Source organism: Grampus griseus (genome assembly GCF_964374135.1).
Source record: "Grampus griseus genome assembly, chromosome: 14".
Classification (NCBI taxonomy): domain Eukaryota; kingdom Metazoa; phylum Chordata; class Mammalia; order Artiodactyla; family Delphinidae; genus Grampus; species Grampus griseus.
The window spans coordinates 84,661,015-84,672,967 of NC_139008.1; the positions used below are offsets into that span (position 1 = coordinate 84,661,015).

The 11,953-nt window shown below is 43.7% G+C and overlaps 1 protein-coding gene across 1 annotated transcript; it reads right to left on the reverse strand.

Moving 5' to 3' along the window:
- Positions 1-47: 47 nt before the first annotated feature.
- PRELID3B (PRELI domain containing 3B) lies at positions 48-9,820 on the reverse strand. The gene is made up of 6 exons (XM_082671317.1): positions 9,696-9,820; positions 5,647-5,815; positions 4,399-4,488; positions 3,889-3,959; positions 3,666-3,768; positions 48-2,126 (listed from the first exon to the last, which is right to left on the reverse strand). The coding sequence occupies exons 1-6, from the start codon at positions 9,725-9,727 to the stop codon at positions 2,007-2,009; spliced, it is 585 nt and encodes a 194-aa protein (XP_082527443.1). The 5' UTR covers positions 9,728-9,820; the 3' UTR covers positions 48-2,006.
- Positions 9,821-11,953: the final 2,133 nt, after the last annotated feature.

The following is an 11,953-nucleotide window of genomic DNA, read 5'->3' on the forward strand; positions in this document are numbered from 1 at the left end:
TCTTTTGCTCCTTAGTTATTAAAAAGAAATTGTAATCAGGAAAAACATCATAGTTAAAAGGAAGTTTTTATTAACAGGAAGGTTTTTCTTAATTCATGTAAGATCCATCTTTAACATTAAACAGGATAATATGCTCCATAATCCGAGAGTCTAATTCTAACCCATGAACACTCTACTCCAGTTTAGTCCTCTCGAATGCCTGCTGTTATTTATATTTTAACAGGTAAAAGCCATTACCTACGAGCTACTTAACGAAAAGTAACTACACTGGAAGATGAAAATCTATAGAATTTTGTCATTAGATCAGAGTAAAAAAAAAAACAGGATAAAATTTTGTTTAGAAATCTTTTTTATCATTAGGGTATTCTTATACTTTTCAGAACAAGTATAATTTTCAGAAGTTATACAAGGCAACTTATTATTAAATATCATTATTTAGCAATGGTTTGTTTAGTTGAAATGTTATTTTAATTGTAAAAACCATCTCCGGTTACAAAAAATAATCAAAAACCTTATTGGCTTTAACTTGCTTTTACAAATGTCCTAAGAAGTCACAAGCTAAACAATATTTTAAATAGAAAAACAATAATTTTCAAATAGCCTGGTATACTATTTTTGTGGTTTAGGTACATGTATTAATTGGTTTCTTTTGTAGGAAACCTGACTAGAAGTTTATCACTTTAAGTACTGTGAAATAAAGACAAGAGCTCATCACCTTTTAACAAAAATATTCTGTATGCAACAATTCCCAGTATCAAAGGTATTCTTATTTAACGGTTGATAATTAATTGCCTGCTACAAAATACAAAACAACACAACATTTACTGGATTGTTTTCCAGATTGCAGCTGCCCACTGGCATCCAAAGCAAGGATTTCCCATAAATAAAAGCTGCAAAGCAATTCACATACTGGTTAGTTTAGGTCAATGCTTTTTTTTCACCCTATTATTCTTTTTTCTTCTCCACCGCCCCCATCCCCTGCAGTGACACAGTATTATTTAAAAACATTAAGTCCCTGGGATTTATGCTTCAGATCAAGACATCATTCGAGTAATTTCAAATGATGTACAGCTCTTCACGTAAAAAAGATGTTTTGTGGTCACAGTTACTTCAAAAAGGAATTATATTCAAATAACCTGACATATCATGCTTTAGCAATTACAGAACCACAATTTTGACACATGGCAATTGATAAGTTAGGCAAATGTGAAATGCTAAAAGATGTGAACAGCTGTTCTTCTGTTTAAGTTTAGAGTAGTGCAAAATTCTGGTAATGACTTTATTTTTTCAGTTAACATAACCAGCCCACAACACAGCATACTAAGTCATAAAGTACAGATCCAAGGAAGGTAATACATTTACTAAATTACAAAACTTTGGCAAATCAATACAGTACTCTTTAACACAATAAAATATATTTTCGTTGGAATCAGTTATTACTTTCATGGTAATTTTTACTCCAAAAATGTTGAGTACCAAATTAAAACACTGTGATTTTTCATGGTGGTTTATAGCAGAGCAAGTTATTTTATACAATTAATGTCTTTTTAAAACTATACAGTTTCTCCTTTAAAAGTGAGTTCCCTCATGCAAGTTCTCCAAGTTTATTGCAGGGCAGTGGTGGGTATGTAAGAGGTGGCTCTGCTTGGTTCTGGGGTTGGTCCAAAGACAGGTAGAGTTCCAATGCATGAAAAGCTTTAAAACTCTACCTTAAGGAGGTTTGATCAGCCAATACCAATTTTCAAGTACTTTTCAAAAATTGTTACATTTTTACATAAATACTGGAATCCTCAAAATCAGACAGTCATTTCAGACAACACTAATTTCAGCCAATCCCTTTGATTTAGAAACACTGCACCTCTTTGTTTTGATCAAGTCACATAGTCCTTCTTCAGCTTATTAAAAAAACAATTCTACCGAAAATATAGTTGTATTTTTTAAATAACAAATAAATATACTGCCAGCTTGTAGAGACCTGGGGAACTGGGTGTTATCAACTTTCATTATCATTTCTCCACAAATGCTGCTGCTGCCATTGGTGTCCTTATGCTCCCTCTTGCCGAAGCCGTCAATTCCTCAATTTCAGCATTTAATTTATGTATTACCCACTCCATTGCTTCTCGGCCCTTAAAAAAAAATCCAACATGTTTATTCTTACCAAGTGAGAGCAAAGGCACCTGTCAAACAAACGGCACATCAGGAAGTAACAAGAAGCGGTACAAGCGTAACTAAACCTCACCAGGACAGGTTGTTTTTACCTTTGCTTTTTTTTCTCTAACGTTATTTACCAAATATCAAATGCCTTGAGAAACTGGCTTGATCTATATACTGATTTTAATTTATATTTTTGCAAAAGATGTTCTCGAATCTACAATTAAATGACAGTGGTGTTTTACTTATTTATGATTAGAATGGTTCCCCTTTCGGGGTGAGGTCAAACTCCTTTTTTTTCTTTTTATGTCCATATTTTAAACCAAAATCCTGTATGAGGCTCTGAAGGCTCTGGTCCCTGACTTCCACTTCAACCACTCTCTTGGACCCTATGCAGTTCCTTGAGGGACAGAACAGGAGCATTTCCTGCTTCCGGTCTCAGGGCCTCCTTTGCACACGCAGCTCCTCTGCCTGGAATGCTTCCTAGCAGGCCCCTCACGGCCTACCCACCCCTCATTCAGAACTCAGCAGAAACATCACTTACTGAACACTCATTAAACACTGTCATACCTTTCTGTACTTTTCCTTTCCTAATGACGTTTTGTATGATTAATGTCGCCTTCCTCTTAGTTCCACGAGGGCAGGGACCACGTTTGTTTTGCTCCCCGCTGTATCCCCAGTCTAGCCTAGCACTCTGCCTGACACAGAGAAGGCATCTATGAATATCTTTTGACTGCTGAACGATTATATCAAACATGTGTTATAAAACAGTACATTAGGCATCTCTTTCTCTGAACTTACTTTATTTTAACTCATTCTCAATCAGGCAAAAATTAGTTGGGGGGCAGTGGAGAAAAATCTCACTGTTTTCACGTATAAAGCACAGACATATATCCATTTATCTATATCTATAATCTGTAGTATTAAACAATTTCATGGGGTGGGGGTAATTAGGGGAAAAATATCTACAGTGGACCTGGGCGTGAAGGGAGCTAAGAAAAAAAGGTTGGGAATCTATGCTTTCAACAGTGACGCACTGCTACATGGCTCCCCCCCTTCCCCCATGCTGGGCCCAGGGCTACAGTCTTCCCATATTATCTCATTCACTCTTCGCACCCAACCCTGTAAGGTGGGTGATTAATCTCCACTTCGCAGACAGGAAACTGAAGCAGAGAGAGGTTCACTTAATTAATCGCCCAAGGTGAAAGGCTGGTCAGAGTTACAGCTGGCACGTGAAGGCAGGTGGGCTGGACCCCAGAGCCCGTGCCAGCAACTGCCCACATCACCTCGCACTGCAGTGGCTCAGAGTCAGCTCACAAGGACAGCGCTTCCAAGAAACAAGACCCAGGAGTAAGAGCAAGCAGGGAGGGGCTTCCCTGGTGGTCCAGTGGTTAAGACTCCACACTTCCACCGCAGGGGGTGTGGGGAACTGAGATCCTGCAAGCCTGCGCTGCACCCCCCAAAGAAAAAACAGAAAACAAAACAAAGAGCAAGCGGGGAGCAGCCTTACTTACTTTATTGGCATTTGACGATATCGTGCTTGCCATCAGGCCTTCGAGGTAACTGCCGAGACTGACCCCTTTCACGGTAATTATGGCTTCTTGAGTCAAAACAGTTCTGGAACAAAACACATTTACACAGCTTCAGGATGACCTAATTTTCATTTTTCAAAGAAATATTTGATTAAAAAATTAAAACACACTGTAAAATAGGTTTGTTAAAATATTTTTCACTTACTTTTCTGGGTCTTGAGGATGTGGTTTGTATATAAGTCTCTCATCTACTGAAACCATATTTGTAAATGAAATCTATAGAATTAAAAAAAAAGTCAAATCATCTTGGAAACCAAAAATATTTCCAAAATTAATTCACAAACCAAAACCTTGCTAGCTAAATATACAAAACAGCAGCAAGTAAACCACTTTGATATTAGTGTAAAAAGAAGTTTTCACTATTCATTGCTTCCTTTTTATTAAAAAAATAATACATTTGACAAAAGCATCATAATAGTAATAACATGCACACGATGCCAAGTGCACTTTACTGAGTGCCGTCTCCTAGAAATAACAGGCAGGCTCCTTAGAGCGCTGAGGCTAAGCGCAAACAGGCAGAGACGATGCAGCATCTCAGTACTGATTTCCTAAGCCAGGCTGAAGAGCATACATTCATTTGTGTACCAACTACAAAAGAGAGGAAAAAACGAAGCCAAACAGTTTAAAATTAAAACAAAAGAGAGTCCAGACTTACATTAGTAGATTTAAGTTCCATTGTTTTCTCTACGGGATCCACTACAGAATGTTCTTGCACATATGTTTTGGTTCTTGCTGCACCAATAAGCTAAGTAAAACATTCAGAATTAGTAATCAGAGGAAGAAGGATTTCTTAACAAGTGTATCAATATTTTATTTGAAGGTAAAAATGTGTTAATGTTTTGAACCAAAAATCTGTTTTCATAAAAAACATGAGAAAGCAACAAAGGTCAGAAAGGAGACCCGTTTAATGGTAAGAGGACTTCATACACCACGAAGGAGATGAGACGCCCAAGACACAAGCAGAGGCGATTAGCAACCAGCCCGCGGAGAGCGAACGGAGTACAAGGCAGGACTCGGCAGCTGCCGAGGTTGAGGGTGGAACAGTGAGCCTGAACATTCGGGAAGCAGGGCATGTAGAGAAAGGAGAGGTTTGGAGTGTCTGTCAGTGTTTTCCTAGCGCGGCCCAAGGGAGAGGACGCAGTGGCTCCGGTCTCCAGACAGAAAACCAGCCACCTCACGACGAAGATAACACAGCACATCCAGGGTCATTCCCTGTGCTCCGACCCCAAGCCAATCCCAGCCGTGCTCATTTCTGCGTCCGCACCATCTAGTGCAGTGGTGTGTGCAATGGAAGCAAATTGTTGGAAAATGTGTACTTTACTTTTCTGAGGTGGCCCACTTTCTAGAAAAAGAATCTCTACAGACAACTGGGTCCACTTATACCAGGGTTCTCTCCCATCACGATAAACTGGCAGCCCACTTTCTTGCTGGTTAAACTGGCTCACTAAAGCCTGCTCCCTTGAAAGGGCATAGAATTGCTTTTAAACGTACAGGTAGAAGCAACAGATCTTGGAACAAACACGGCAGCAGCAAAGTGAGACCATGCTCCTCACTTAACAGGCGCGGCCACCACTGACCACAGCAACTGTCAGCTAACAACCGGCACCAGACCACTGCTTCCACATCTTAAGTTGCTGGCAAAGTAGGAAAAGCAGAATAAAACTTTTAGATTACAGAGCATTAGCTGGCTTCCTTCAGGAGGTTTTATCGGGTGCCTTCATGAAGACTGTAATAATATTTCCAATTCATTATACACTCATAACTCAAGTTTATTATAATACAATTTGAACTGATGCAAAAATGACATTCAGAATCGGCTCCCACAACCTATTTGAAATTATAATGTGGTTTTGAAAACTTCTCTACAGCAGTCACATTGCTTCAGGAATAAAGACACACTTACAGATTTCACAATAGAAGGCAGTCCCCACTCTGTGCTGAGAAGTCTATGGCTGTGCAACTTTCCAGAGAGATCTACGTGTCTGTCCAATACATCAACTCCAACCACACTTGGGTTCATAGGGTTTGGGTATTTCTGCATTGCAGCTGTTGTAACAGTTTCCCATGGGTGGCTGCCGACAGGAATAAAAAAATCAAACATTAAAAAATACGCATATAAATGAAACCATTCTTATAACCCATCCAATTAGTCTTTACAATTAAACTTTACTTAATTTACCTAGGGAAGACTACTTTCTGAAACGCTGACTGAAAGATGATTTGGGGAGGCTCCGTCTGCATTTTGAACGTGCAGATTTCAGTATGTTTTCAGCACTCAGGTGATGCGGCAGAGCTGGCGCCCAGGTTAAAATAGCCCACAGGGCGCTACAGGGCCGTTCTTCAGTCACCTTGTCCACTTACCAGTGTCCACTCTCACATGTAAGTTTTGTTTCTAAGAATTACTGATTCATAAAAATGTGTTTTACAATTATGTTCTACAGAAACAAACAGCAAAAAATATTATTATACCATTTATTCTTTTGTCTGACCCCACTTCTGTGAAGCCATAAAGAAGTAACAAGAGCAAAAGAACTTATAGGCACTACAAATTCTCATAGGAATTACAAAAAGATCCAAAGCATTACTGATTTGAATATCATAATATTAAACATGTATTCTTCTCTAATAAGGTAATAAAGAATACTGGCCCCTCCAGTCAATCTTTATCCATTACTTTCCTCAAGAGTGATTCTGATTTCTGTTTTGAAAAGGTCACCCAATACAATAAAATGTTTTTTTAAGGTGCTCCTAATGTGCCACTCTCTAAAATTCTCTCTTAATAAGCATTTGCTTGCCATCTAGCATCGAGATGGTAATAATACCACGGAACTCGCAGCATCTTTAGAGTCGTCAAAGCGCATGTACTTGGGTGATTCAAAATGCGATGTGCATTTGTTCTCTTCACAACTTATCTGGACAACATGCCTGTACCAAAGACAGCCATTTCAAATGGGCTTCTCATTAACTACAATGAGCCTTAAAAGCGACTGATCTTACACGTCTTCACTGAAAGGAAAGACAAGATCTGGAGACGGTGTTTCAAACTACACTTACCGATAAACCACACAGCATGACTTCCTATTTTTCGAAAAGCAAAACACCAACATTGTAAAGCAATTATACTCCAATAAAGATGTTAAAAAAAACAAAAGCAAAACAAGTAGGCAGTAATCTACTTCAACTTTTCAGAGAACTAAGCCTGACAACTTTTCGTGGACAAAAGGAAAATCTCAGCCTCACTCATTTTGCAAAATCCTGGACAACCAGTAACATTGCTCGCAATGCCCTCACTTTTGCTCTAACGTTACACAGAAATGAGCCCCGTTCTGGTTCGAATCTCAAGCCGTATTCAGCAAACGCTGCAGGTATATAAGCGGGGCTACTTCATAAAGCTAAACCGTCCCCACAAACAGAAGTGATGGGCCAAGCACTCTCACTGCTACCACGAAGACTATCTAAAATGAGAATCGGATGAACACCTCCCTGTCTCCATCTAGTCATAAACCATGGGGAGGTGGCTTCCACGCACTTATCTCTTCCCCCACCTCCTTGAAAAAATTAATAATTGCAAGGCTTTGGGGTGGTTATGCATTATTTCTAAGTCAGTCATTCTCTCCTCTCTGAGCCAACTTGAAAACGTTGACGTTGACTTAGCCTGGACGAAGACTGCTCTATAAAACACGACTAGCTCAAAAATCACAAAGGATGCATATTACAATTAACCATCTTCCACTAATTCACTTTAACTAAATTAATGAAATCATGTGAAAAGACTTCACACTGCAAGGCATTCAAAGATGGCCCCAAAGGACAGTCAGTCAGTAGAACCTGGTCGTGCTTGGTGAGCTGTCCAATTTTTTCACCTATAAAACGAGGTGGGGAACACTGTTAACTCCACCGAGGCAGCAACAGTGTCTTGATTTATTTACCAAAGTGGAACCAGTCCGAAGAACAGTGCCTGGCACTTAGTGGGCCTTCATATTTGTTGAAGGAATCAGTGAATGACTTCAACTGATGCCAACTACATGCTAGGCCTCAGAAGGAAGCACTGGAAAATCAAAGATGGGAAAGACTCAGAATGATGACTTAGATGTTGTTAGTTAGTAACATCCTTAAGATGGAAAACACAGGGAAAGCATAAAATTTGAGAGGGGAGATAAATGACTTCATTTTTGGGGATGCTGAGTCTGAAGAGCCTGCAGGACATGTGAGTAGAGATACCCTGCTAAGACCTGAAAATAAGGATTTTAAGAAAGACTGGAGCCCAAGGTACAGATTTGGGTGCCAGAAATGTGTGTATCAGCTGGGACCTTGATTAAAAAGTCCACATTATCTGGGGAGAATCAGGATCAGGGCTTCTTCTCCCAGGAAATGCAGAGCATTTATGTTAATATGTCTATTTTCTGCGAGGACAGTCCCAGAGCTTTCATCAAATTTCAGAGAAACGTGCAACAAAAAGAGAAAGACTAATAGTCCCTGATGAAATGCAAGAAGGCCAACAACAGAATTTCACTGAACATTTACACTGACGGGTAAGAAGAGAGGAAAACATTAAAGAAGAGGGCCAAATGGGTGGGGAGGGGTAGGAAACAAGCTAGGGAGAAGAGTGTAAAGGAAGAAAATTCTAAGGAGTGCCAAGAACTTCTCAAGCATTTAAACCCGGAAGAGAACTGCAAAGAAGAAACCATCCATGATCCCAACGGCTGAAACAGAGTAGTGAAGAATGTGACCTGGTTAAAGAACACTGGAAAGTCTACAAACTTAGGCTCTTTCCCCCAGAAAGATTGTAAACATTAGGGAGAAAAGAAATCTGCCCCGATTCTAACATTCTCTACCTTCCAGGATCCAGTGGACTCCTGCATGTGTCTGATTCACTGAGTGTGTGAAAAGCCTACAACTTGTTTTAAACATTGCCCTGGAAATAAACTAAAACATACTGCCAAGCTAAAAAAATTAAAACAGTGTGGCAACAACAGCCAGACCACTGGGATAGAACAGATAGCTCAGAAATGGATTAAAATATAAATCACAAGCGTCTTAGGAGGAAGGTGGCATTTCAAATGGGTGAGAAGAAAAAAGATTAGTCAATAAAGAGTGATGAGACAAATGATCAACAATTTGTTCAGGCAAAAATGATACAGGCGAATAAATGCATGGTTCTTTTGTACAATGAATCATGGAACCAGAAGGGAATTTAATTCCCAACATCCAACTGGTGTAAGGCCTATTTTCCTTACCAAACATTTCTCCCTAACCAACAGATGTTAATGAACATGGCCTCAAAGACATCTCAGCGCTGTCAAGGCCCTGACGACACCTCCGTCGTCGTCTTCCATGTCTCAGACGAAAATGCGTAAACCCAAGGTCACACAGCTTGTTGGAGCCAGTGCTGGACCTTGGACTCCAATTTCAAGGCCGTAAATTCTAACTCCTCAGGTCAACGGGCTGCCGGAAAAGGTCCGCTGTGCGGTCGCCTGAGCTCGCCCTAAGTCCACATTCCGAAGCAAGGAACTCCACCCGAAGATACTGGAGCGACCAGCCTCTCGACAGCCCACGATCCTCGGGGCCACGACTCACAGGTCTCTGCAAGGCCCCATGTGGCAACGGGGCGCCTGTCCCACCCCCAGTGCCGTCAGGGACCTCGTGCTCGACGACGCCCCCGCCCCGCAAAAGAGCGTCCACGGGAGGCAGGCCGCCAGGGCCCCTTCCCCAGCCCCCTCCCGGACGGGTCGTCTCTCCGGGGTACCCATTCCTGGGGCGTCCCCAGGGTCGTGACCTTCGTCCCCGCCCCCAGGACTCCGAGGCGCTCGGGCCCAGCTCCCCCCACCAGGCCCGACGCCCGGAAGCTTCCTGAGGGCCGCCCCGGCCTCGCCGCGACTCCGGGCCCGGCCTGCCCTCCCACCCCGCAGTTACCCCATGCCCCCCGCCGACCTGCCCCCGCCCCAAACGTACTCAAAGACGTGCTCCGAAGTCCAGATCTTCATGATGCCGGCGGCCCGCGCGGTGTCCGGGCGGCGATAGGGCACAGCGAGGCAGAGGAGCCACTCTTGCCCCGGCCCCGCCCCTCAGCCTCCCCGGCGGCCGCCCAATGCGCACGCGCCATCGGGCCCGACGCGAGGGACGTCCCGACGCGCTGCCCCACGCCCTATCCCGGCCTGGGTTTTGCCCCAGCCTTGCGCGCGGCGCAACGAAGCCCCGCCCCTTAGCGCCAGGCGCACCGCGCCGGCGCAGTTCCGAGGGCGACGCTCCAGGCCGCCGGCGCGGGAGCTGTGCTGCGCAGGCGCGGCACGCGACCTGCGGTCCGCCCCCTCGCGGGCGTCGGGGGGAACGCCGACCTCTGGGCAGAGTTGGGCCGGGCCCAGCTGGGTCCTGCGCGCGCCGCCCGCCAGCCCGTCCGCCCGCCTCGCCTCCTTGCCTCCTCGCCTCCTCGCTCCCGCCGGGCCCGAGCTCGCCTGGCGTTACGAGGACTGTTGACGGATCCAATCGGCCCTCTTACACCGACATCTCCTGTGTGTTCGGGGTTCACTTGAGCAAATGTTCATGGTGCCACGTTAGAAACTTCCTCCTACCTGCTGTCTCACCCCAGGCTGTGGAGGGTGCATAGTCAACCAGCTAAGCGATCAACCAAGCAAGCAACCAGCCAAGCAGGCAGTCAGCCCTGTGCTCGTGCCACCTGCCCTCCCGGAGGTTTTTGCCCCTCGGCGGGGAGAAGAGACACAGAGTACACCGGAGAAGCTAACATCAGACAGTGCGCTTAGTGCCCAGTGGAGGGTGTAGTTAGGAAGCACGAGTGCTCAATGGAACAGGTGGAAAGCCAGCTGGCCCGGGGTTTACAGGATGGCTCTCAGCTCAGCTGTCAGTGGCCCCCGCCCTTCCTTTATCACCCTTCCTTAGCAGCTCCTCTAAACTTTAGTTCCTCTGACACACATCCTGTTGCATTTTTCTTAGCACTTCTCACTCTTTGAGATCATCCTGTTCATTTGTTTAACTTCCGCTCAAATGTAAGCCCTTGAGGGCAAGGATCTTGCCTGCCTTGCTCAATAATGATTCTCAGTAAGGTCTCAATGGTTATTGAAAAATGAAATAATAATTCTTCGCGGAATGAATGAATTACTGGAATCATACAGCCACTAGACTGTAAGCGCCTGACAGGGAGGGTCTTGCCAGACTTGTCCAGAAAAATCCCCCTGCACCTACATAATCTCTGGTTGTTGCGTAAATGAATGAATGAGAAGGACGTGAGGGGGCAGGATGGCATGGCATGCGGTTTCATCCACATCACGAGATGAACCTCGTCCAGTGGACAAACTGGCCTCGCTTTCAGGACAAGGCCTCTCTCTCTGGTACCCACCACACTCCACAACCTGTACCCCCTAACAGAAAAATTTGCCGTTTTAAATGATGGCTGTGGAGGAAAATTTTTACATCTAGTTACCTAGAAGCTAGTTCGAAGCACTGCCTCATTCTTGTTCTTAGCTCATTTGATTGCTAAAAACAAATAAAAGCCAGGTTAATTTAGGAGGGAGGATAATTATTTAAAATAGCCGAGGCCCTTTATATAAAGAAAGAAAAATTACATTGGACAGGAAGGAAATAATATGCTTGGGTAGTTGCTAAGTGCAGTTTGTGGTACCTAGGACTTTAAAAACAAAACCTACAGTACTTAGAGGGGATTCTTAGGGAGGTAATGCTTTACGGGCTGCTGAGAGAGCCTCAGCCTCGATTACGGAGAAGTTAATGTCATTAGCTTCAATTGAGAAGTTAATGTCGCTGGGTGTTAAAAACACTGGTTCAGGAACCGTCAGCACAGAACAGCCTGTCTCCGCTATTCCCGGAGCTCCGTGAAGCTGTTCACCGTCCAGGATTCCTATTCTGTTTAATTTAGAGAATGTTATTCTGCCCCCTAGTTCAATATTTCTGTTTTTTAAAGTTGTGAAAATGACAGCTACCCCCCACCCATCCTATATCAGTCTATCGACAGCTTGAGTGGTGGGGATGGGGGCATGGAAGGCTGGAGATCTAGGCCCAACTATCTCTTCTGTGTGTAAGTCATACCACCGACCTTGTACTTGGGTTTGGAGAGCAGGACTTTACATAGATTTTCTCCTGGAGACTCACACAGGAACACACAGAGGAAACAAATGAATGGTTTTTAGATACCTAAGCCTTGTGTCACTGACTGTGCCTCTCACAGAAACAGGCAAGTCATT